Source organism: Notechis scutatus, chromosome Z (assembly GCF_049901735.1).
Source record: "Notechis scutatus isolate UNSWTSFEM ecotype Mainland chromosome Z, rNotScu1.2, whole genome shotgun sequence".
Taxonomy (NCBI): Eukaryota; Metazoa; Chordata; class Lepidosauria; order Squamata; family Elapidae; genus Notechis; species Notechis scutatus.
Window position 1 is genome coordinate 107,273,043 of NC_142025.1, and position 27,886 is coordinate 107,300,928.

The following is a 27,886-nucleotide window of genomic DNA, read 5'->3' on the forward strand; positions in this document are numbered from 1 at the left end:
ATATTAAACATTTCAGAAAATAATTTTATTTTCTAATTACAAGCAGTAGTACTGATAGTGAGAATTATAAGTGAACAGATAAGTGATTTTTATGAAAGTTCATTAGAATTTCTTGTCTATGGGACACACTATTGATATTCCAATATTGTTAGATGAAAATTTTATAAAATGGAGGGGGAAATGTTATGAAAATTATATTCTTCACTAACTAATTTAACTACTTTCTGCAGGAATCAAATATATGAAATGTCCAACCAATCTACAGGGGGAGAATTTGTTCTGATGGGATTTTCTGATGATCCAGATTTGCAAATGTTGCATTCTGTGATGTTCCTTATTGTTTACATAACAGCCTTAATGGGGAATTCTCTCATTATAATAGCAGTGGCTGTTGAGCACAATCTTCATAGTCCAATGTACTTCTTTTTAGTCAACCTCTCCCTTTTAGATATTTGTTCCATCTCCACAACAGTTCCAAAATCCATAGTTATTTCATTGACAAACAATAAAGGGATTTCCTTTGCTGGATGTGTCACACAGATCTTTTTAATGGTCATGTTTGTTGGTGGGGAGCTTGCTCTGTTAACTCTCATGGCTTATGACCGTTATGTAGCCATCTGTCGTCCTCTGCATTATATGCTGATCATGAATTGGAATGCCTGCATTCAAATGGTAGCAATCTCCTTCATATGTAATCTGATCCATGCAGCATTAGAAACTAGTGTGACTTTTAAATTAAACTTCTGTAGGTCCAATGCAATTGGCCAATATTTCTGTGATATTCCTCAATTACAAAAGATTTCTTGCACAGATACAAAAGTCAGTAAAATGGTGATACTTGTTGCATTCTTTTTGGATTCTTTTATTTTTGCATTCATCGTTGCTTCCTATACTCATATTTTCTCTGCAGTGATGAAAATACCAACAACTCAAAGCAGGTATAAAGTTTTTTCTACCTGCACTCCCCACCTAACTGTTTTTTCTTTATTTATCATCACAGCTGTATTTTCCTATATGAGACCCAAATCACTTTCTACTCCTTCTGTGGACTTGCTTTCTGCTGTTCTATACACAGCTTTGCCACCAGTTTTGAATCCTATTATTTATAGCTTTAGGAACAAGGACCTACAAAAGGCTCTTATGGAAATACTGAAAAAAATAAGAATTACATGAAATTTTTGCAGTCACTGATCTTATTAAAAATTAACTAATTAATTGTGATTTAGCATTTGCAGTTATAATTTCTTTATATTTAATGTGTTTGATTGAAATAACTTGATTTTAATTTGAGGGTGATTTTTTTGTATTCAGAGAGTTAATAGCTTTTTTAATGTCTCAATTATTTAGTTACTAAATGTAAACCCCATCTGTTCATGCTTCCTGTTCTTCCCCACAACAATGCTCTCAGGTATGTTTGGCTAAGAGAGAATGGTTGATTGGATGAACTTTCCAAATGGAAGGCACTACAGTTGGAACTCCCCAGTTCTGGTCTAACAACTATCCACTACATATTCCTTTTCTGTGAAACAGAACAATATCTGTGATTCATAATAAATAATTAAAGCTTCATGTTAAATTTAGAAATCCAAAAATAGTAATCTAATTAATATGTTTTTATTTAAATCTTTTGCTTTCTCTCTATGTTTCTGTCTCTGCCTCTCTCTGTCAATGTATCTTCTTTTGATAAAGTTTGAATTCAAGTATGTATTGAGATAATTTTGATCAGATGTTTATCTGTGCAATTCAGAGAGAATGACTGTTTCTTCATGTCATCAATTAATAATATTTTTAAAATCCTAGATCCAATTTCTCATTTCTTATTCTGATTTGCCAATCCTGTAAAAATGGAATTTCACTAATAGTCTGTCAGATTAAAAGAAAAACAATAATAAATAAAATAAAATTAATGTATATAGGGTCACCTATAAAACACTATCATGATGGATTCATAAAGGAAGGAATGGTGTCCAATGATCATAGACATGGGACCATGTTATCAGTGGTCAACATAATCACTGGGACCCTAGCAAACAGCCATTTGAGCTATTGTGAAAAATATCCCGATGTTTGAAGTGGAGGATAAAAGGGGTATCAAACTCAAGGTCCAGGGGTCAGATCTGGCCTGCAGGGTGCTTAGATCTGGCCCCCGGGGATGCCCTGGAAACAGCAAAGGACTGGCTTGCTATGCCTCAGCCAGTGAAAACAGAGCTTGCAAGGGCCACGTACAGCCCTCCTGAGCTCTGTTTTCATTGGCAGAGCGCTCAGGCTGCCACAGGTGCGCCCCCAACACAAGTCATGTCATGCTGACAACACCCACCTTGGCCACGCCCACCTTAGCCCTCCAAGATCAAACACAACCCTGATGCAGCCCTCGAGTTTGACACCCCTGAAATAGTATGAAGAAAAAATCAAGATATGAGTACATTAGAGTGTTTTTATTAGCATTCCAATTTACTCATGTCTTGATTCATACCAGTATGTTAATCAGCCTTCTGGCAGATCTTCCTGTACCTTTTTACCTAGTGAGCAGACCATTTTAAATATTACCATATTGATGCTTAGCTGCCCTTAACAGGTTTCACATACATAACATGTTTGTGCAAATAATCATTTTCAATCAAAGTCTGGTTTTGTTTTTACTCTAGCTTATACCACAAACCTTCATTAAGCAGCTCTCACCAGCCATATAATGGTCAATGATAAGAGTCTGTGGTTTAGAAATTTCTGGAGGGTACACATATCTGTCACTTGGTAAATACCATGCTTCAGCTTTGAAGGATATATTCACTTTACAAAAGTGTCAGAAACAAATATCTCAAACTAATTCCCTCCGTTCTAAAACTAAAGTTAAATAAACACATTATCCTGCTTTGGTCTATTTTAGAGCCCTTCTCAGATTGTACAACTTGGTAAAAGCTTAAGAGTAGGTTCTTAATGGAGAACAATAGAGAAAAAGGCTGAGATGAACATTCTTTTGCTGAAAGGCAACTTCCAGAATAAATGGTTCTGAGCAGACTGTAGAAAATGTTGCACTGCATGCTGTGGGCCAGCCAAGCAGCTGTTGAGAATTTGTCCATGTTGGTTGGTTCTAATACAGACTTCAGGAAATCTCTGGTGGAGGAAGCAAATATTGGAAGACATAAAATCTGCTCATCATGATAATTTTCTATTTTCTAGAAATCCAATCAGTTTAGGAAAGGTAACATATTTTGCAAAGCCATTTATTTTAGTTCAGGAAAACATAAGCCCCTTAATAAAGTTTTGTGGGGTAAACCAGAGAAGAAACAAAACTAGATGTGCTACTTCTACTTTATTTTATCTATTTATTCATTAAATCTGCCACCTATCTCACTATAAAAGTACAATCCCCCTGCTTCTCCTTCATAGCCCAAGAAACTAGGGAGGGGCCCTTCTGAGCATCTTGCCCCACCCACTCTCCAAACTGCAGATAGTAGACCCTGATATCTCTTATTTAACCATTCCGTTGGCTGTGTCTCTTTGTCCAGTCTCCCAAGGTTTTTCCTTTATGCAGTTACTGAGCATTACATCACACCGGTCCCATGATATTGATGTTTAGCTTCCAAATGTTGAAAATTACCCAATTAAAAAGCCTTAATTTATATAAGTAAATTTATGTAAGTCACACAACCCACAACTCAGATGACATCACCAAAGTTCATGATATCATAAGCAACTCAAATACAACAAACATCTCTCCTGAAGATATCATTAAAATAACCAGAGATGGCCTTGGGTACAAATACAATGATGGCTCTGTGGCCCCAAGATTTTGTAGAGCTGTTTGCAAAAATGAGTCCATTAAACATATATTCATTCCTACAATAAAAGCCATTGCAAAATCCAATCCCACCTATAAAAAACTTTGCTCAAGACCAGACTTATCCATACTGCAAAGAATCCACTCCCGTGAATTCCGCGCAGAACTCAAAAACCGACGAGACAATGGAGAAAAGGACCTGTACATTGACTACCGTGCTGATGGCATCAAACGAAAGTCACACAACCCACAACTCTGCATCCAACCCCACCCCATCCAATCCAACATCACTCAAAACTAAGCATGCATGCCCCAAACTACCTCTATTCCAACCACAACTGGCCTTAAATGAAAGCTACTCAATGCAAGAAACCTTGTAAATAAAATACCTGAATTTCTCCTCTTACTAAATACGGCTAAATTCGACATTATATTTGTCTGTGAAACATGACTCAACGCATCTCTCCCTGACTCCATTACTATGCCTCCGATCTAAGTATAGTATATAAAATCATACATTGTAATGTCCTACCTGTCAATGAATACTTCAGCTTCAACCATAACAACACAAGAGCACACAATAGATACAAACTCAAGGTTAACCGCACCAAACTTGATTGCAGGAAATACGACTCCAGCAACAGAATGGTCAATGTCTGGAATACTCTACCTGATTCTGTGGTTTCTTCACCAAACCCCAAAAACTTTAATCTTAGACCGTCTACTATTGACCTCACCCCTTTCCTAAGAGGTCTGTAGGGGGTGTGCATAAGTGCACCAACATGCCTACTGTCCCTGTCCTATTGTTTCTTTTTATTTTTCTTATATTTGTCCATTTCATGTACTCATAACTATGTCTATACTTATACCTGTAATCTTATAATTGCTTGAATAAATAAATAAATAAATAAATAAATGTATCTCACGCTATTGTAAATGTCTACACTATGGTTGTTTGTGAAGAAATTTTTCTTTCCTCCATGTTCAATAATTCAAAAATTATAATATTCAGAAATAGAGACAATTCCATTAATAACAATAGCAACACGAATTAGAAGAAAAAAAACCCTAGATAATAATTTGGGAATCTTCTTCCATTGGAACAACTATAACATATATTTTTATTAATCATCCTACATTTACACCTTTGGGGTTAATCAAAACTGACATCAGTGTACTTCTATCCAGAAGCTTTAAAGAAACCAATTGCTACTATTACACAACTTGCGCTATTTCCTCTGCTTGAATTTATTTCTTCTCACTTCTATTTCTAGTAAATCCAAGCCTGCTAATAGCACTTCTTAGCTGAAAAACACGATTCATCTCTATCCTAATCCTCAACTTTTTCCTCCTCTGGATTCAGACTTATTCATAAAAACCAAACAATTTAAAATAATATAAAATAAAACCTCTGTTCACCTGTGGTAGATGGGCAGTTAAGAAATATGAAACAAGTCCTAAAGAATGTTGAGCTGGTTTCAATGGATCTGAAATTAAAATTGATCCACCCAAAATGTATTATTAATTTATTACATTTTTCTAATCCACTAAAGAATGCTTTTCAAAAGATGGACATCAGATTCCTTTTTCTTAGAAATACAAAAAAGAGAGAGAAAGAAAAAGAGAGAGAGAGGGTTCACTGAAGGATTCTCAGATTAAGAACTGCTTAGTGTTTAATTTAGAAAACTTCAAACTTCAAAGCCATCTTCAAAGTGCAATTTTATGATGCAACTCAAACACTTTAGGGAATAGACCTGATTCCTGCTGGTTTTTGAAATATAAAATATATACAAACAAACCCAGGCACATAAACATCTCATCTTCTAGAAGTGTTGACTGCAAGCAGAGGTGAGCAATTTTATACATGTTAACTGGGACAGATTTAAAGTTTTAAATTTTTCTAACAAGAATGGAGGAAATCGTATGACTGAAGAGTAGTAATATCTAATGTAGCGATTTGAAAACAGAGAATATATGTCAAATCCTTTTACAAGTCTGAAAATGATTGTTGGTAAGTTACTTTTTCATTTAATGAAAGGATTTAGGTAGAAAAAGAAAGAAATTTAGATATGTGGAAAAACTCAGAAGTATAGAAAATGCACGTGTGAAAGAATGCACAACTTAGAACTTGTTAAATTTTACACACATACACACACCTAAACATACACGTAAGAACACAGAACATGTATTTCTAGTAAGGTTTTCTTGCATTGTTGAATGGAGAAATGAGAAGATGGATGCAGTACAGATGAACAAAGGGACCCATAAACCACTCAAATTTAAAAAAAAACAGTCAAAGCTTTTTAGTTCATCATATGAACTGATTATTTGAAAATCATTTCATAAGAAAAGGGTTTTTTTCAAAAAGGGAGAGAGATAACCCAGTGGTGTAGGATGCTAAAGATGATGTTTGGATTTGATGTACCTGTGGAAGAACACCTAAAAAAGGGAAATAATTAAATGTAAACATATTACAAACTTTACTTGTGTAGATTGAGTAACAAATTGTTACAAAATAATATGTATGATTAATATTTCCATGAAGATATTACTGCAAACTATTAATTTATTAGTAACATTGTTCTTAAATGTTATGCTGCAATAACTATTTTAACCCATTCTTTACAGATATACTGAAATAAGTATAATGGACAACAAATCCATAATGACAGATTTCCTCCTAATGGGGTTTTCAGATGACCATGATATGCAACTTTTCTATTTTTTGATGTTTCTCTTTGTATATTTAACAGCAATAGTGGGGAATTTTCTCATCATCTCAGCTGTGGTCCTCAATCAACATCTTCATACACCCATGTACTTCTTTTTGGTCAATCTATCATTTGTAGATATCTGCTACATATCTACTACACTTCCCAAAGCAATAGCTGTTTCAGTTACAAACAACAGAATGATTCCTTATGCGGGATGTGTTGCACAGGTCTTTTTAGTTATTACATTTGTTGGGGCAGAGATTTTCTTACTTACTATCATGGCTTATGACCGATATGTTGCCATCTGCCATCCTTTGGAGTACAGATTGATTATGAACTGTAATGCCTGCATCCAAATGGCAGCTAGTGCATGGATATCCACTCTGATTCATGCAGTGTTAGAAACCAGTTTGACTTTCAGGTGGAACTTTTGTGGATTCAAAAAGATTGGGCAGTTTTTCTGTAACATGCCTCAGTTACAAAAGATAGCTTGTACTGATTCAAAAGGTCACCAAATTCTAATTTTCCTGATTGGGCTCAGTGTGAATTCATTTTGCTTTGCATTCATCTTGACATCTTATTGTTATATTTTCTCTTCTGTGTTGAAAATTCCATCAATTCAAGGAAGACACAAAGCTTTTTCAACTTGCATTCCCCATCTCACTGTTTTTGCCTTGTTTATTATCACAGCTGTTTTCTCATTCTTGAGACCAAAGTCACTTTCCTCCCCCAAGGTGGACTTAATTTCTGGAGTTTTATATACAATTTTGCCACCTGTACTTAATCCCATAATTTATAGTTTGAGGAATAAGGATATTCAAAGAACTGTGTTGAAAATATCACAGAAATTAAAAGAATTTATGGGTTGAATGTGAACATTCTTATAATGACATGAAAATAACCCCTAATTAGGTAGCTGAGTGGGGACAGTATAAGATTTGTAGGAGAGATTGGTCCAGAAGATGGCCCATGGCAAATTCAATGATGGTGTTATCAATATTTGACAATAGATAGATAGATAGATAGATAGATAGATAGATAGATAGATAGATAGATAGATAGATAGATAGATAAATGAATAAATAAATAAATAAATAAATAAATAAAGCTCTGCTTTCTTTCTATTTGAAATATTGAAATATACATGGCTAAAATAATAAAGATTTTGCAATGGGTGGACAGCACAGTCATTCTATTTCTATTTGCAAGTCTTTGTATTTTGTTATCTTCTCCAATTCTGTCTCTTCTGTTCGGCAGCCTCCAGGTACTGCCACATCCACTATCCAGACATTTTGCCTTTCTTATCAACAAGTATTATTGTAATCATTATTATTGCTACCACCATCTCCTTCTTATCTTGATTTGCAATAGACATATTGAGGTTTATTTGAGTTGGATTGGAGAGTACTTTATTGGGAAAGCTGGGATGGAGAAGCCTCCATAGTATAAAGCTGATGAATAGAAATTTAAAAAAAAATACCTTACTAATATTTGCTAGAAATAATACTAGACAAATCCCAATGAGGCAGAATCAATTATCTTAATAAAGATAATCAGTATTTAGAACAGGCTTGTCCAACCCACGGCCCGCGGGCCACATGCGGCCCAGGTCACCTCGTAATGCGGCCCAACGCCCACCCCAACCTTCATGAAAGATCCAGCGAGGAGGAGGAGGAGAGGCAGGCGCGAGGCGGGCGAGGCGAGCAACAGAAAAGGCAGGCAGCCGCAGCCCAAAAGTCCCGCCCCGCCACCTCCTGCTTTAATTTAATTTAATTTAATTTAATTTAATTTAATTTAATTTAATTTAATTTAATTTAATTTAATTTAATTTAATTTAATTTAATTTAATTTAATTTAATTTAATTTAATTTAATTTAATTTAATTTAATTTAATTTAATTTAATTTAATTTAATTTAATTTAATTTAATTTAATTTAATTTAATTTAATTTAATTTAATTTAATTTAATTTAATTTAATTTAAATGTGCGGCCCAAACCAAATTTTCATCTTCTAATGTGGCCCAGGGAAGGTGAAAGGTTGGACACCCCTGATTTAGAAGTTAAATAAATAAGCAAGCAACTCTGAGTATGTATACACAAACCCACAATACATTATCATGGAAGTGATAGACAGAAAGATCATTTTGTAGGCATCATGTTTCTATATAGCAAAGCTAAAGAAATAAAGATGAAGGAGACAATGTTCCTTTCAAAGTCTGTTGGCATTATCAGCTACATTTGGTAGAGGAGCATAAGACAGACTATATCAACACAGACATTTTGCTATGCAGATGTCTAGACCATTGCTATTTCTGTTCAAATTGCCTCCATTGGCATGCAAATTAGACACCAGAATATGTCTAATAAATAAACCTATCCACATCCCACATGAGTGGTATCAGCCAGGTAATATTCTCATTGGTGGAACTGGTTCTCAAATAATTTATATTTCGCCTCCGAGATTTCCTATTAGGAACATCCTTCTCTTGATGAGATTGCCATTCAGGTGTAAGTAAATTATGACATAGAATGTCTATCTCCATCTCTCTCTCTCTCTCTCTCCCCACCCATATATTCACATTCATACATGATTCTGTTTCTTTGTGAAATGTGTGTGTGTACAAATAAGGTGCAAATAGATTTGTGTAAGAATATGGCATCCGATTAATCAAATAAAGACTGACTTTAAAAAATGAACCTGCAAGTATCATGCTTCCAATTTAAACAGTAAGAAGATAACAATGATCTTTGTAGAAACTCATTATTTATGAGACACATATTCCAGCTGTCTCCAATGAGTTTCCCTGCAGCTCAACCCCTGTTCTTGAATATCTTTAATATTCCTTCATTTCTTACAATAATATTATTATGATGTTGGGTGGAGGGTAGATAGGAAGGAAGAAGTAAGTAAGTTTATATTTTATATCTTAGAGGCAAGTTTTGGCTTGAATGAGAAACTTTGTTCAAATTCACAATTTTTTGGGGGGATGAATAGTTGGATATTTATGAATATTTTGGGATCAATTATCAAAATATTATTCCTCTCTTTGTGTGTGTGTGTGTGTGTGTGTGTGTGTGTGTGTGTGTGTGTGTGCGTGTGTGCGTGTTTTGCTATATCTTAGGAGAAAACAAAATAATTAAAATAATGAACATTAACTTCTCTATCCAGAATTGCAAAATGATACAGTATAACTGTAAGGGGTTAGTCAGACTAATATTTAGACTATATAGGGCAGAATTTTCCATAGATGCACAATTCTTAAATTACTCTTTCCAGTTTATTGCAAGTTCAAATCTTCTGGACTTTGTCTGTTCAGTCTATATTTGATTAGTTTCTTGCCACAAGGAACAGTGATATAATGCCACCTTCATTTTATTGTATGGTACCTAATGATGTTCACCAATATCTTGGGATTATTCAATTATTACAATATTTTGGATGGACCTGGGTTGGCCTTTTTGCTGTGGATGATGATAGTGGAGAATATTTCTTAGAGATGATAGAACAATTATTTTACCAGAACAGTATATGCTCAGCCTTTACAAAGAGAATACCAAACAAGCCTCTTGGCATACAGAAGATCAAATGAACAACTAGTAAAGAGAACAAATGGAAAAAACTTCCTGTTTGCGAGGCTTCGGCGGCGGCAGGGTTCCGCGATCCAGCGCGATCCCTGCCGGGCTCATCGACTAGGTTCCCCCAATCCACTTGGATTTGGGGGATATAGCTGCCCTGTAGGGGCTGCTGAAGACAGGGGGATCTGGAAAGGGGTGGGGGTGTCGCAGACCCCCTCCCCAGCCAGCTAAACCCCCTTTTCCCTAGGCGGAGGAGCGGCGGTCAGCAATGGCCGCCTCAAAGAAACCTGCAGACGGATAAGAATGTGCAGGAGGAAGAGAATCGGAGAATCGTGAGAGTTGCCTATGGTCCGGGATAAAGTTGCTAAGCAAGGAACCTCCGGGGATCGGAGAACTGTTGGAGAAGTTGCTACATTGTTTCCAGAGAGAGTTACAAGCCGCGGATAGAACTCTTAAAGGGAAAGTTTTTTTTTTTTCTTTTCACTCTCCTTCCTAACGTGACAGCTGTGGAACAGTAAGAGAAATCTGAAAATCCAGAAAGAGAAATTGAGGAAGGAGAAGGTGCCTAAAGAAATGATCTACTTGGACTGCTTGGTGATTTTATTACTTTTGAAAATTATCTTTGATTAAAAACATCTGGGTGGTTGTTTGGGAAAACTTTTCTCTTCACAATGACATCATTTGTGGATGATTTGGAACTTTTATGTCAAAAAATTCAAGAGGAAAAGCGAGAAGGGAAGGATGTTTTTGATACTCTGTGTCAGTATTTAGAAATGGCGGTTTATGCTTACGTGGAAGGGATTGAATACCCAGAAGATTTGGAGGAAGAAGAAGCCATCTTGGAGGAACATGTCACTTTGGCTGGGCAAAGAAAGGAGAAGGAGAAAAAGAAAAAGAGACTTTAAGATCTGTAAAAGCAATCCAAAAAAAAGAAAAATAAGATGAAAAGGAGGTATTATGTTAGAAAACTGCAGAGGGAGGAAGCTGGAGAGGAAGAGAGGTCGAGAGACGAAGGGGTAATGAGGACAGAGAGAAGAACAAGCAAGGGAGAAAAGGGATGAGAGGCCTCAGTAGTAGAGAGCAAGATGTAAAGAAACAAATCTTTTTTAGAGACAATGGGTAATCTTATTGATGAAGGGATTCTAAAGGTACACAAGATTGTTTTTTATATTTGTACTTAGAAATAACTTTTAGAAGGTTGGAAATAAAGTGTAATTTAAAATGTGGTAAAATATTTAATATAACTTAGTGAAATTGGTGTTAAGGAAAGGGGAACATTTTACGAAATAAAGATTGGAGATATGATGTGGTGGGGGAATAACTGTGGAAAATATGACTATTATTAAAAAGATATGATATTAAATTGAATGGATAAAATGGTTAAGGTATAAAAGAATGTTGGGGAGAGGAGGAGAAGGAGGATTACCTTAATGAAATAATGATTTAAAATATGTGATGGGGGGGAGAATAATTGGAAAGTAGGTCCTCCCACAAAAGTATGTTAATTAATTGAAAAGCAATGTGCTAAGTTTTTTATGTTATAAAAGAATATGAATATTAATGAATAGATTAGTTCTGGTAGTGATAATATTGTATAATTTTTGAATGTACCAAGCAGGATCCCAATGTAAGTTAGGTATTTTATATTAAATATTATAAATGTAGAGGAAAGAGGTAAAGGCGTTATACTCCAATTAGTGGACAGGAGAAGTTTTTTTTATTTTATTTTAAGGAAGAAAGCAAATGGATAGCTGGAAATAAACAGACAAAGAATAATAAATATTATGATTTGAACTGAGATGAGATGAATAAAATAAAATTAAGAGAATTTAAGAGAGAAAAGAAACTATATATAAAAGTGAAGATGGTAATAAGATATGAATGATATATAAAATGAATATGAATTTGAAGTTGTGTCTGTATAAAGAGTTTTGACCCGGATTGAGCAACCTTCAGAAAGATGATTTTTTATTTTCTTTATGTTATGTCTTATGTTATATGTATTCGTGTTTGTTTTTAAAATTAATAAAACTTGTTTTAAAAAAAAGAAAAATATAATATATATATATATATATATATATATATATATATATATATATATATATATATATATATATATATATATAAATTAAAAGCTAAAAAAAATGAATAAAAGAAGAAAAAAAAAAAAAAAAATAAAAGAAAAAAAATATATAAAAAAAGAAAATTATAAAAAAAATAATAAATAAAAAAAGATAAATAGAAAAAAAAAAAGAGAACAAATGGAAAAAACTAACAATGCTTGATATGTATCCTTTATGACCATTCATTTTTTTTATTCATACAACTAATGGAAATAAAACCAATATGTACATATAACAATACATACAACAAAGAAAGTCTGTAGTGCATAATAAATATGTTTATTGACACCAATTTCTATGTAATGTGCATGCCTGTATTGTTATTTTACTATCTTGAGATACTTATATATTCCACTCTTTTGCAAGCTCATTTAAAGTTTTAATAAACAAAGAGACAAAATCATAATAAATAAGAACAAAAACCACTCTAATTCTGACTCTAGTTTCTTAGGAAAAATCTTGCTAGAAATACCCTCAAAATATCAAAAAATACCCTCAAAAGTTGTGATAATTGCACACATAAACATCCCCCCCTCTTCTGCCTTACATCCAGAGCAAGAGAAAGGTCAGTAAGAAACAAACAACAAAAGAACTGAAGAATAAATATCCCTAGCTGTAACAGTAAGTGGACAGTGTGGGTGTGTGAGAGGACCATAGTAGATCGCCCAGTTTTATTGAAAAGATAAATATATGTATTAGTTCCATAGGTGAATAAAAAAAGAAAATGAAAATTTTAGATTGATTTATTTTTAAGCAAATGAGGTACAGATCTGCTAGGCCAAAACTTTGCGTTAAAAAAACATTTTAGGAAAGATGAATATCAATAACCAAAAGATTAACTAATCCTGGCAATTAGAAAGAGCCATAGACAATGATGAGCAGGATCTGGGACAAAATTGGATGGAGCTTGTATCTCTGAATGGATCATTCTTTCTTTGCCACTGTCTCTTCTCCAAAACACAGTTTAATTAAATAAATGTTTGGAGACATGGCTTTAAGGAATGGATTCAAACTGTATTTGGAAATCTCCTAAGATTTAGCACATTTTGTCATATACACACCTCACCAACAAGTTGCTTGTTGCTTAAAATAAATAAAAGTTAAATATAATTTAACTTCATGAAACTCCATGAAATACTCGTGGGAATAGAGGTGGTTTATTCTACTCTTTCCTAAGTGTGTTTGGACACATAAAAAAAGACTCCAGTATCCATACTCCAACATCCTCATTTCCTAATAGTCCTGATTTCAACTACAGGTAAGTAATTTTCTAAATCACATTCAGTACAAAATTAAAGTTCTAGGTTTCATTTCTAAAGTTAATATGGTAACTATGTAAGGAAGTAATGATATTGAACTAGACATTTTAAAATTGTAATGTGTATGCTTAAAATTCTAATAATGTCTTCTCATAAAAAAGATTTGCACAGAAACTTTTAATTAAGTGAATAGTAGATGACTGAAATTTTGCCAGATATTTATATCAATGTGTTTTGGAAAACAAAAATACTTTATCATGACTATTTTGTTTTGTATAGGTTGTTAAGTATATGGCTGCATCTTTTAAAATTTATGTCTGATATTATAAATAAAGCAAGAGATTCATGCAAGGCTTTAATGAGATTCTGAAAAGAATGGTGCTTTTAATTTACAAAACCATTTTATTCATAGTTAATTTGCACTATGTTCAATGGGATGTATTCTCATGTAGTGTGGAAAAACTTACTATCCTTTTACATCTGATAATTTTGTTGACAAATAACTTAGGATATAGTTTACAAAAGGAAGTATGTACGGAAAAGATCAGCAGAAAATTTGCTATCATTACTTTTTTCCCATTTTAGCTAGGATTTTTTTTCCACCATAGGCATGGGACTTTGATATTTTTCATTTTTAAATTTTCAGTACACTTTGCCAATATTTAATTTTATAATTCTTTTCAGCAGGAAAAAACTGTTTAAACAGTTTGGGATATTTCTAGTAATTTATTTCTTGAAGAATGGAGGCATGAGATGATGAGATTCATGCTTGATAAATTGATGGGAGAGAGAGAGAGAGAGAGACAGAGAGAGAGAGACAGAGAGAGACAGAGACAGAGACAGAGACAGTGAGAGAGAGAGAGAGAGAGAGAGAGAGAGAGAGAGAGAGAGAGAATGGTCTTTTAATCTATTATTAGTCTCATATAGGAAATTGGAGTTACATGTGGTTATATATTGCAATTGAAATTATACCTATTTACCCATGTATCTAAATATTGAATGCAACAATTCCACATGGTGATGTCACGACACTTATGCTTATATCACTGTAAACTTAGGAGTATCTGCATGTATGCCAGTTTGAAGAATGCAGATAAATATCATCCTCAACAGAATATTGATGCTGAAAGTAAATTCACCATTTAATAGTGGAACAACATCTGGAATGGGCAAGAGAACTAAAAATTAAAATAGACCAATATGTATTGATGTTCAAAGATTCCCAAATGTCAAAAAATGTATAAATAAATCTGTATAATAATAGTATTGGCCCCAGATGTGTATCTTGTATTAAGTGACTATTTTTCACCAACTGTTTCCAAAAGAGTTGAAGCAAATATGATGAGATTACAATTTAATTCAAGAGAGTTGATTGTAAAATAATGTATCATTTATTAATCTCAGAGAATAATTCAACAGGGTTCTCAGATGATGATATTGTTAATTCTAGAAAAAGATATTTTTCTCTAAATGTATATCCTTTCCTGTAAGAAATAGTTGACCATTCTGTAATCTATTCTTTGCAGAACATTGAGTGAAATGGGCAACCAATCCATTGTGACAGAATTTCTTTTAATGGGATTCACAGATGACCATGAAACACAGATTTTGCATTTAGTTATGTTTAGTTATGTTTATTTAACAGCTGTATTGGGAAATCTTCTGATTATCATGGCTGTCACCCTAGACCATTATCTTCACAATCCCATGTATTTCTTTTTGGTTCACCTGTCATTTTTAGATCTCTGCTTTATTTCTACTACAGTTCCTAAATCCATAGCCATTTCAATTACAAAAAACAGAGTAGTAACATTTGCTGGATGTGCTGCACAGCTAATTTTAATGGTTACTTATACTAGTGGTGAACTTTTTTTGCTCATTGCCATGGCCTATGACCGTTTTGTAGCTATCTGCCACCCTCTGCAATACAGTATGATCATGAACTGGAATGCCTGCATTCAAATGGCATCTGCTGCCTGGATAAGCTGCCTGATTCACACAGTATTAGAAACCAGTCTAACTTTCAGAGTGGACTTTTGTGGATCCAATAAAATTCTGTGACATGCCTCTGTTGCAAAAAATATCTTGCACTGATTCAAATATTCACACATTTCTCATTCTCATTCTTGGGTTCATTATAGTCACATTTTGCAGTGGAGTCCTGTTTGCTTCTTATGGATATATATTTTCAACAGTGCTGAAGTTAACATCAGTTCATGCAAGAATCAAAACTTTCTCAACCTGCAGTCCTCATCTGACTGTGTTTTCCTTATTTGTTATCACTGCTGTATTTTCATATATGATTCCAAAAAACCTTTCTACTCCAATTGTGGATGTAATTGCTGCATGCCTGTACACAGTTTTGCCATCAGTTCTAAATCCCATCATTTACAGTTTAAGGAATAAGGATATACAAAAATCTGTGTGGAAAATATTCACCAGATTAAAACATCTCCTATGATGATTGCGAACATCTAACAAGAGTTGTGCAAGGAACTTATAATTGTATAAGAAAATAGAGGCCAATTTGATACTGTATGGAGACTAGAGATTTGAAATGGTTGTATTTGTTGATAGACTGTTTTTCAAGAGTCATTGTGTAGAATAATGGCCAGTTCCTCTTTCTACCTTCTTACTCCCCACATTCACACCCTACTTTCTCTCTTTACCTTTTTAGAATTGGAAATTAAAAATTAAAGCAATTTGAATTTCAAATTCAGCTTGGCTGGTCCATTAATTTTAAACAATTTTTGTCTGATATTCTTTGCTTGCAAAAGACAGCTTTGGTGTAATTCTAAAGTTCACCAAATTATCTTGTTTTGAAGCTGAGTGAAGGGAAAGATACAAAAAACTAGTTCTTTAAAACTAAAAATCTGATACGTATGTGATGAGAAACTATTAGGCTTAAATCCCATTCTCGCCAAATTACAGATAAATTCATACATAAGAGGTCCAAAACAAAGGTGGTATTCACCAGATTCTGACCAGTTCTGGAGAACCGGTAGCAGAAATTATGAGTAGTTTGGAGAACCGGCAAATACCCCCTCTGACTGGAGATTTTACCGTATCCTTCCCCTGCCACGCCCACCAAGTCACGCCCACAGAACCAGTAGTAACAACATTTCAACAAAGGAGTTGATGATCAAAAACAAAATTGTTTATTAATCTCAGAACATTTTAATAGTGTTTCTCAAATGACCATACTGTCATTCTGGAAGACAACAACTGGTTTTTTTTTTCCTGGAAGATAACTTTATGCTTCATCCCTGTAATAAATAATATACTATGTATGTGTATTGCCCAAAATTCAGGGTCTTCCTAATAGTCCTTCTTTCTTAGCTATTATAGTCTGTCATAGTTCATTCTAAGGGGTTGTCAAGGTGTGGGAAGAATTTTCTGGACAGCAAATTGCTTCAGAGAATCAGAATCTCACTCATTCTAAAGGTTCCTATAGCAAAATTCTGGGAATTCCATATGCTACATAGATTTTTATCAAGACATTGTTTGATTGACACCACACAAAATTCACTAAGAAAGTTTCCCTTAGTACTACTGATTTAAGTGGCAAGGTTTTTCTCTCCTGTCCCCAAAGGTCAAAATATTAAAGTTTAATACAAACTATTTGACACCTTGTCTCCACATCTATAAAACTTTTTATTAGGTTTATAACTTTAATTTTTACTACCTGTGTTTCCCCCAAAATAAGACCCAGTTTTATTTTCTTTTGGGGCCCAAAATAAGCACTTGGGCTTATTTTTGGGGAATGTCTTATTTGTTTTCATCACAAGCCCTCCCCCATGCACACAGGAGGTGGTGACCACATAGAGGCTGACTGCAGCAGGAGGTAGAGGAAGGAAGGCACCCAAATGGCATCAGCCTGAGCACCTCAGATCAGCTGCAGGCTGCCATGGAGAGCATTCTGGAGCCACCACCATGAGGTGAGGTGAGAGAGAAAGAGAACAATCTGATCAAATGTGTGTGTGTGAGAGAGAGAGAGAGAGAGAGAGAGAGGGAGAGGGAGAGGGAGAGAGAGAGAGAGAGAGAGAGAGAGAGAGAGAGAGAGAGAGAGAGAGAGAGAGAGAGAGAGAGAGAGAGTCCTGCAACCTTATTTCATTGCTTTGCATGCAGCGATGGAAATGGAGCTGGGAAGCAGGTTAGTGAAGGGATGTGGTTGCCCTGGGGTATGGGTTAGGGTTTGGCATGGTGGCCCTCAGGTAAGCCAGTGTGGGTTTTGGGGACAGCTCTTCACCCCACTTCATTTCATCTGTACCGCTAATCCACTGCCTTCCTTTGTGGCTGCCAGTCCTCTTTGGCTACCAGCTCACTTCTTGTCCTTGCTAACTGTTGTAATGAAGCAGGAGGCTGAGCAACGCATTGGTGCAATGGCCACTAAGTGAGGTGGGGGGGTGGAGGCCTCCTATGTCCCGCACCAGCTTACCTGAGAGCCTCACAGTCAAGCCATCAACATCATGACAACTGCCTCATCTTGCACCAGCTCCAGCAGCCCCATCTAGCACCCCATAGGGCCAGTGCATTGCTCAGCCCTCTGCTTTATTGCAGGGAGTGAGCAAGGAGAAGATGTGGGCTGGCATCCATGCAGGGTCTTGGATGGGGCTTCTAGAGTATATTGTCAGTATATTGATGGACTGGCTTCAAGGCTCTCAGGTAAGCTGGTTCAGGGTGCATGGGGCACCTCCATGCCCTCCATCTCATTTCATCATCTACCCACCATCACCTCATTTCATCCCTCTACCCTCCCATTGCCTTGTTTTGTCCTCCAGTCCCACCACCTTTTTTTATCCTCCACCCTCCCACCACCACATGACCACTGCAGATGTATCCCATGCTCTAACATCTGTTGTGTTGCTGTCTAACTTCTATGGTCTTGCAGCTTTTTGCATTCAGATGCCATGAGGCTCATCGCACCAGTGCCACTGCTCCTTACAAGAGGCTGCATGGTGTGTTGTGCCATTGCATGAACAAGCAGTGGCAGCAGAACAATTAGCATTCTGCCATGATCAGTAGCACTGATGTAATGTGCCACATGGCATCCAACTGCAAATGGCTGCAGTAGAAGTTGGGCAGTGGCCTGGCAGGTGTTGGGACATGGGAGGCATGGCTGTAGCAGTCTTAAGGTAAGTGGGTGCAGGGCATAAGGGGCAGCTCCACACCCACTGTCACCCTAGTTTGATTTTTATGCCTGCCCTTGCCCCATCTTATACAAGCAGATGGTGGATGGAGCTGAACTAGAGCTTATTTTGGGGTTATGACTTATTTTAGGTGCAGTTGTGAAAATCGGGCTAAGAGTTGTTTTTGGGGTAGTTTGTATTTTTGGGGAAACACAATATTTACAATTTGATTTAGTCTGTTAATCTCATTAACTGATTCAGCTAGAAAAATTAACCCTGATAAATTGTATTTTATTTGGCTGAAATATTTTAGTTTCAGTGCACATCTATATTCAGGTGCACAATTTTTCCATTTATTTTTTTTGATCCACTAAATGTGTATCCCTGATTTGATAGTCATTTGAGGCAGAAGTTATGAAGTTAGAAGTTCAATGATCAGCAAAAGAAGTATACTAATATTATGCAAGTAAGAAGCACATTTTCAGCCCAAAATGGAAACAGTTTCAATTTTCCTAATGGAAAGTAGAAATAGCATACATATCTCAAGAGGAATAAAGCAAATAATTTAGTTGTTCTTTCAGTTTCTATTTTTTAACATGTATTTAATACCTTGCTCTGGGATTTTGTTGAAACACATATAGAACTCTAGAGAATAGTTCTTTACACTCCAAACTTGTCAACTTACAAATACAAATCAGTAAGTTCTACCAATTCACAGTTCTATTACCTGTCTGCTCTGCAAAGTGGTCTGTGATATTATTGCACTACTTTACAATTTCTCATTACTATGAGGTTTTGTACCTGTTGAGCTCCCTATTTGTCACAATGCTTCCTAATATTTTGACTTTTGAAGATTCTCAAGGTTTCACTAGGACTCGTGTTCTAAATAAACTTGCAATTAACCAGCCAGATACTGAAAGTATGAAAGGCATAGGCTAATAATAAATAAATATTGAAATAATATTCTAATATAATTTACAATATTTAGAAATTAAAATTTATTCATTTATTCATTTATTCATTTATTCATTTGGTTGGTTGGTTGGTTGGTTGGTTGGTTGTCCCTCATCAATTGTCTCTGGGAGTTACAAGTAAAAAACATGAACAAATATTTAATAAGGAAAACATATAAACACACATTAGTTAATAATCATGACAGATAATATTCTGATAAAGAAATATTGAAAATGCATTTGTTTACATAGAAGCCATTAAATCTGAGTGGAAGCTGCTTTGCTTCACAAAGTACCCCTTTTAAGTTTTCTTAAACCTTTTTTTTTTTTTTTTTTTGCATATAACTTTTGCTGCCTTTTAACTAATACAGAAAATAGATCTTTCTGGATCACCATGGTCTGGAAGGAAAAATTGAATATTTTAGGTTATGCATGAAATGGTAAGTTTTGAGCATATTTAGATTTCACAGAATAGATGTCTTTGTAAGAGAATGCACTTGAAATCAGCATATTCACAATGCTGCATATTTACAATGTCAGGTGCAAGAAATTGGGAGCAAGGGCTAGATTCAAAATGAATGCAAGTTTATTTCATGCTGCTTCTAAACAAGAATCTGAACTACTAACAGTCAAGGCAAATTGGTGGTAGATAAGAGTCAATGGAATTCAAGGAGGGTTGCATTAGATCTCTCCTGGGCATGATTCCAAATTGATGAAGCACTTAATCCTTTGTCATCTCCTCCATATACCACTACAATGAGCTGCAATCTATGAGATAATCCATAGAACAAAATTCTTTGGAATGATAAACAAAAGTATTACTTCCTGTCCCACTTAGTTCTAACTTATTTTTATAAGTGTTTATTTGGGGTGGGGGCTGGTTTAGTAGAGGATGCTTCCACATGCTAAACATATTTTTTCTAAAGTGTTAAAATTTTGTTCTGTTCAATCTATTTCTTTAGGAGATTCTATGTATTGGTGTATGAACAAAGATAAATAGAATAAAATAAATTATTTAAAAAACTGTGATATAGCCTATGACTCTTGTATCTATACTGATACTGATATGTTGACAGGTATGTACAACAATGTAAAGACAATGAAATGAGAGAGAAGTTAAAATTTGGTTGATAAGTCTGTTTGGATCAATGTACATTTAGTATATGTTACTAAATACTTTTGGATGACATGATAAAATAGATTCATGGAATAATTAAAAATGCACTATGTTGTATGCACTGAAGCATTATGGATATAAAACTCACTGGCAAACATAGATTGGTTACATTTTCAGAAGAGGTTTCTTTTTTGTTTATCAAATTTATAAAGTTACCTAACTTAAAAGAATTGGGAGTTCATGATTCCTGGTTTGGGCTTTTACAGCAAACTGGAATTATACTGTTGAATGGTGATTTAAAAAGCAAACAGCATCATTTTAGGACTGCTGGTTATATGCCACCTTCCATAGTGGAGAACAGCATTTTAATGCTAATGGATGGAAGACCACTAAGACTAGTACCTAAATATTTAACTCTCTGTCTATGTAGTGCTGAAACAAAGAGTAGATGGACCTAGTGGTGATATTAAGCTGGTTCACACTGGTTTAGGCAAACTGATAGCAAGAATTTGGCATGGGTTGACAAACCAGTAGTAACTTCTGGCTGGCCATGCCCCTGACCTGGTTGCTTGGTCGCCATTGCTCCCTTGACCTGCCTGCCTGATGCTCACTCACCCCCACCCACCTGAAGCTCGACTGCCTGCCTGACACTCGCCCCGCCTAGTCATTCCTCCCCTATGCAGCACACTAGGTCCTCGTGGCTTGCCTTTAACCTATCTTCCCATGTGGTGCCTGTGCCCCAACTGAGCAGCCCTGATCTGACTGCTCACAGGTAAGTCTACGAGTTGTGCTAGGGCCCCCTCCACCATTCCTGGGACCTTGCCTCACCTTGCTCACTCATGCCGCCCCCCGCCATTCCTGGGAACTTGCCTGACCTCCTCACTGTTCCTGGGACCTTGCCTTGCCTCCCTCACCCTTGCCAGGGGCCCCCACCATTCTTAGGATCTTGCCACATTCCCCTCACCATTCCTGGGATCTTACCTGGCCTCCCACACCCTTGCCTCACCTCCCTCGTCATTCCCGGGACCTTACCTGGCTTCACTCGGCCTTGCCTCACCTTCCTCACCTTTCCTGGGACATTGCCTCATCTCCTCACCCTTGCTGGACCCCCTGCCATTCCCAGGACCTTTCCTCACCTCCTTCACCTTTCCCAGGATCTTGCCTTTGCCTCCTCACCCTTGTCGACCCCTCTGCCATTCCCGGACTTTGCCTCACCTCCTCACCATTCCTGGACCTTGCCTCACCTCCCTCACCCTTGCTGGGCCCCCACCATTCCTGGAATGTTGCTTCACCTCCCTTGCCATTCCTGGGACCTTGCCTTGCCTCTCTCACCATTCCTGACTTTGCCTCACTTCCTCACCCCTTGCCAGCCCCCTGCCATTCCTGGGACATTGCCTCACCTCCCTCACTGTTCCCAGAACCTTTCTTGCCTCCTCACCATTCTCGGACCTTGCCTCACCTCCCTCAGCATTCCTGGGATCTTTCCTGGCCTCACGCACCTTCCTGGGCCTCCTCACTTTTCTTGGGACCTTATCTGGCCTCCCTCACCCTTGCCTCACCTCCCTTGCCATACCCAGGACATTGCCTCACCTCCCTCACTCCTCGCTGGGCCCCCTGCCATTTCTGGGACATTGCCTGGCCTCCCTCACCATTCTTGGGACCTTGCCTTGCATCCCTTGCCATTCCCAGGACCTTGCCTTGCCTCCTCACCCTTGCCAGGCCCCCTGCCATTCCCGGATGTTGTCCTGCCTTCCTTGCCATTCCCAGGACCTTGCCTCACCTCCATAACCTTGCTGGTCCTCCCTTGCCATTCCTGGGACCCTTCCTGGCCTGCCTACCATTGCTTCACCTCCCTTGCCATTCTCGGGACCTTACCTGGCCTTCCTCGCCCTTGCCTCGCCTCCCCTCACCATTCCTGAACCTTACCTGGCCTCCCTCACTCTTGCACCACCTTCCTTGATATTCCCAGGACCTTGCCTCACCTCCCTCTCCATTCCCAGGACCTTGCCTGGCCTCCCTTGCCATTCCTGGGACATTGCCTTGCCTCCCTTGCCCTTGCCCCCCTCCCCATTCCTGGAACCTTGCCGCATCTTTCTTACCATTCTTGGGACCTTGTCTCACCTCCCTCGCCATTCCCGGGACCTTGCCTTGCCTCACTTGCCCTTGCCAGGGCCCCACACCATTCTGGGACTTTGCCTCACCTCCCCCCATTGCCAGGACCTTGCCTATTCTCCCTCGCCATTCCCAGGACCTTGCCTCACCTCTCTCACCATTCCCAGGGCCTTGCCTAGCCTTCCTCACCATTGCCGGGACTTTGCCAGACCTGCCCCGCCATTCTCACACTCGGTTGGCTGACTAAGTAGCCACGTGGCACTCTCCCAGGTCTCCCTGACCATGTGGCAGCCACGGTGCAATGAGTGGCAACAGAGGTGCAAGAAACCTGCTCACCCGGGCAGGGCAGGGTTTTCCCTCCTCCCTGCCTGCATGAGCTGGCTTCTTGCACCTCTGCCACCACTCGTTGTGTGCCATGGCCGCCATGTGGTAGGAAGACCTGGGAGAGCTGGCAGAACCAGTCAGTCAGGTGAGGCCATCTGGATGATCCCCCAGTACCTGGAGGCTATGGGGGTCCAGATGGAGAGGAAGCACTCCCCATCACTTGGAATGCCAGGAACAGGACAGGGCTAGGAGACTTGTGGAACCCCACCCCCTCTAAGGATCCCTTTCCATCTCCCCAAGTCAGAGGGGGTGGGTGCCTCCTGGTCCTTTCCTTAAAATACCATCATCAGGGGAGATGAGGCTGTCACCCCCTTTCCAAAGCAGCCCCATCCCTGAAAGAGGCTCCTCCAAGGGATTCAGCAGCCCCCCGACCTCCCCCCAGGATTTGGACACTGGGCTCCAGTGGGGGCCTTTGCAGCTGGATGGCATTATGAAAAGAATGTGGATTTTTCTGTATGTTAATTGTGGGGAATTAAGAAATTCCAGGGCAGGGGGCAGTTGATTGGCAGCAGAGCACAAGGTCAAAGAGTGATGTGGGCAAAGGCTTTGCCCGTGCATTTTTTCATGTGTACTTTTTAAAAACTCATATATTCTCAGCAGCCATCCAGCCAGCCAGCGGGCTGCCCGGCTCTGGACAAAATGCAGATTATTTTGTTGTTCAAACAGTTTGCGCTCCAGTTCCTCTCCAGTGAGTGGCGAAGGTGTGGGGCAGCTTGGGGCAAGGACTTCAAGGGAGGCGGAGGAGGCGGTCATTTGTTGCTGGTTGTTGCTGGTGCAGCTGCCTCGTTGGGGCAAGGTGAGGGGCGAGCAGGGAGGCATAGCTGCAGGATGAGCGTTGGGGGCCTGGAGAGCTGCAAGGGGTGCATGGGAGGTGTGGTGTTTGTTGCTAAGGGCAGAGTGTTTTGGGTGTGAGTGTGGGCAGCAAAGCAAGTGGCAGTGGCACCTCAAAAGGGAGGGAGGGAATTCTCGGGGCTGCTTCCTGTAGCTCCGCCACCCGCCACCCACTGCCACCACACAAAATACACAAAATTATCTGTTACAATGTTCTACCAGTCAATGACTACTTCAGCTTCAACCACAACAATACAAGAGCACACAATAGATACAAACTCAATGTTAACCGCTCCAAACTTGATTTCAGAAAGTACGACAACTTCAGCAACAGAGTGGTCAATGTCTGGAATGCACTACCTGATTCTGTAGTTACATCCTCAAAACTCCACTCCTTTAACCTGAAACTATCCACTATTGACCTCACCCCATTCCTTGGAGGTCTGTAAGGGGCGTGCATAAGTGCACCATTGTGCCTCCTGTCCCTGTCCTATTGTCCCCATTTAATTGTACCTATTTTTTGTATTCTTACTCATGTTTATACTTATACCTATTATTTTGTAAGTGATTGAGAAATAAAATAAATAAAATAAATAAGTTCTAATTTGTATGTTGAGCACCAAATACTCAAATACTGGGACAAAATTGCTCATCAAAATGTGTTGAGTACCAAATTCAATGATTTTCAATGCAGTTGAATACTGAGGTACCACTATACATCTTATTTGTTTTTCTGGACATAACCATTATTATCCAGGACCAATCTTCCCTAATTTGTTGCATTTATCTATTTCCAAACTATTCTTTGGGGATGTCTGCTACATTTTCATCCCACATTTCCATCAGGTTAATTATTTGATAATTAATAACCATGTTATAATCTCCAATAGTATAGCCATATCACACCATTTACAAATCATCTAAGCACACTGTAATAGCTTTCTATTTCCATCTAATATCTTCACTATCTGCATGTTTAAAAACACTAAAATCAAATCATATCATCAATGGAGTGATATTATTCATATGAGTCTGCAACTCCTGGTGTCAGCATTCCAATGAAATTCCACATGTCATTCAGCACTCAGAACCAAAGTTTATCCAAATAAAAAGTTTATTGAAGAAGTCATATTGGTACATCTGGATGTTGTAATGATGAGGCAGTCGAGGTGTTTGATCATGATCAACTGAATCATGATGAACTTTATTGGAGTCTAGTCTTACATTTATACACATTTTTAGTAATCCTCTAACATTGGTTAACTTTAGTTTCTGCTCAGCTTTCGTTACTGTTTAGCATAGTAATTAACACAATTAATTATCTCTAGTTAAAGTCTAACATATGTTTACTTCCTCTCTCTAATCCTTCTTTACATTAGTGATTTAGTTTGCCTGGGTTGTATTTGCTTTGGAACCTTCATTACCTGAGGTTTGCCATCAAGATAATGACATTCCTGCAATTACAACTCTACATATCCTCGTTTTTTATTTTAAATGGAGGATTCAAAGATTTATGAATGTATCTCAATTGTAGAGGAGTTAGAGAAGGGGAAGTAGAACGAAACAATGCAAACAAATTTGGAATACATTGAATAAAACAACACTTTACAATTAGTACAATAATAATAATTATAGCATAAAAGAAAAACTCTGAGCCAAGACCAATCAGGGAGCCAATTGGTTAGCCACTCAAAAGGTGAGTACTGAGCATGGATATTATTTTGAATGTATGATTGTAAATTGGCAAGCTCATCCTCAATAGTTTTATTCAAAGAATGAAAAATTCTGAGGATGAACATTAGTAGCATATTTATCAAAAAAGAATCACATATCAGGATTCTTAAGCTGCCAACCAGCGCATATCAATCCTGTATTAGATTGATCAGAGACATTAAAAATAGGAAAATTGTCAGGATACATATCAGGAGCTATATTAAGTCCATACAAAGAAGAATTAAAGGTACCTGACAACCAATAGTAGTCAGAACAATAACTATAATTCACTCGCTTTTTAAATATGTGCTGAGCAGCATCATAATCAGACCAATTATGAAGCCAAGTGTGTTTAGCGTGACAACAGAAACACAGACCCCTTGTAAATTGACTAACTTTCAAGTAACGCCAACGGACAGAATTCAATTGCATAGGGGGGTTAGAAAATAGCCAGGAGTGTGAAATAGATTGTAGTTGTGAGACAATAAATGTAGAAGACATGATCAAGTTAGGGGTAAAAGAAATTTGACCAAATGCCATTGGGAGCTCATAGTATAAAGTAATATTTGTGCCATGGGTCATAAACATGTATTGGACATGATGAACCCACAAATTAGGGTTAAGACGAACCACGGAAGTGTCATTTTGAGCAGAAACACCATTAACCATAAACAAGAAAATACAAAGTAAAATGGTAACAGAATTAGCAGTAATAATAGCAAAAACAGCAGCAACAAGATTTTCAGGAGTCTGAGGTAATGAAGCCTGTTACAGTTGTTGTTGAGCTTGATATGTAGTAGATTTAACCTGGCCCCAAGTGATGGGTTGCGGGCGTTTTGACCTTGGAAGCCGGACTTCCATGTTCAGATGAAGATTGAAATCCAGAATCAGGTTGTGAAGGCCCTGATGCCATGCCATGATACGGACGAACACAGTGCACTGGAACCCACACTGCTTGTCCAGTAGAAGGATCTTCCATGGCAGCATAACCACAACCCCAGGTGATCAGCAGTGTAGGGCCTTTCCAGGTTGGATCTGGAGCTTGACGATACTTTACCAAAGGCCTTGCTAAAGATTCAGTAGTTCGAAAATGCAAATTAACAGGTGAGTCTGCAAGAGAATCTAAAAAGGTTAAATAACTCCAAGTATATAATGCTACAGCAATGAGATTTTGAATCTTTCTCAGATGGTAAGGGCCAGACTCAGTTTGTAATTGTTTTTGAAGCAATGCCTTAAAAGTACGATGAGGTCGCTCAACTATACCTTGACCCTGAGAGTTGTAAAGAATTCCGTGCACTAAAGTAATATTCCATTTCTGACAAAAGGTTTGAAATTCCTTACTAATATAAGCTGGGCCATTGTCAGTTTTCAACTGAGAAGGCCGACCCATTACAGCAAAAAAGGATAGGCAATGAGAAATAACATCTGAAGTACGTTCGTGTTTTAAAACAGTAACCCAAAGGAAATGTGAATGAGTGTCAATAGACGTATGAAGATAACAGTATGGCTTAAAGGTTGAAAATTGAGTTACATCCATTTGCCAAATTTGATTAGCTTGGGTTCCTCATGGGTTGACACCCACTGGAAAGGGAACTGCCAGTTGCTGACAAGCTGGACAAGCACGAACAATATCCCGGGCTTGAGATAATGAAATTTTAAATTGCTTTACAAGCGATTTGGCATTTTGATGAAAATAAGAATGGCTATCAACAGGATCAACAAACAAAGACACAACATCCTTTAAGGATACATCTGCCTTCTGATTTCCTTCAGTCAAGGCATTAGTAAAGGGAGTATGACTCCGAATGTGTTCTACATACAAGGAATACAAACGAGTTTCCAAACTATTCTTTAAAGAAAAAAACAAGGATAACAAATTCTTATCCAAAGAGAGAGCACAATAAGAAAAAGGAAAGAGATTGCATAGCTAAATACACATATTGAATATCAACAATCAAGTTAATAGGTTGGTCATTGAACAATTGTAAAGCTAAAATCACAGCAGCCAGCTCAGCACGTTGAGCTGAAGTCTGCGTGGCAGTAAATTTAGAATACCATTGTTGTTGAATCTGCCAGACAACCACACCTCTTGTAGGTGAGCCATCAGTAAAAAACTAAGAGCTTTAGAAATAGGATTTCACACAAAAATGAAAGAAAAAGCCAGATTTAAAGTAGTAGTAACCACTATTCTAGGAT

The 27,886-nt window shown here is 37.6% G+C and overlaps 2 protein-coding genes and 1 pseudogene across 2 annotated transcripts; all 3 read left to right on the forward strand.

Moving 5' to 3' along the window:
* The first annotated feature begins 246 nt into the window (after positions 1–246).
* LOC113424057 (olfactory receptor 14C36-like) lies at positions 247–1,173 on the forward strand. The gene has a single exon (XM_026685659.1). It carries the CDS (start codon positions 247–249, stop codon positions 1,171–1,173), a length of 927 nt encoding a protein of 308 aa, XP_026541444.1.
* Positions 1,174–6,416: 5,243 nt separating this feature from the next.
* Positions 6,417–7,361, forward strand: LOC113424058 (olfactory receptor 14A16-like). The gene has a single exon (XM_026685661.2). The coding sequence runs from the start codon at positions 6,426–6,428 to the stop codon at positions 7,359–7,361; it is 936 nt and encodes a 311-aa protein (XP_026541446.1). The 5' UTR covers positions 6,417–6,425.
* A 7,629-nt stretch (positions 7,362–14,990) lies between these two features.
* LOC113424059 (olfactory receptor 14A16-like) lies at positions 14,991–15,912 on the forward strand (annotated as a pseudogene).
* The last annotated feature ends 11,974 nt before the right edge of the window (positions 15,913–27,886 follow it).

Bases quoted from the DNA above. Each gene is read 5' to 3' on its own strand.
- LOC113424058 (XM_026685661.2), top strand. From the start codon at position 6,426: ATGGACAACAAATCCATAATGACAGATTTCCTCCTAATGGGGTTTTCA.
- LOC113424057 (XM_026685659.1), top strand. From the start codon at position 247: ATGTCCAACCAATCTACAGGGGGAGAATTTGTTCTGATGGGATTTTCT.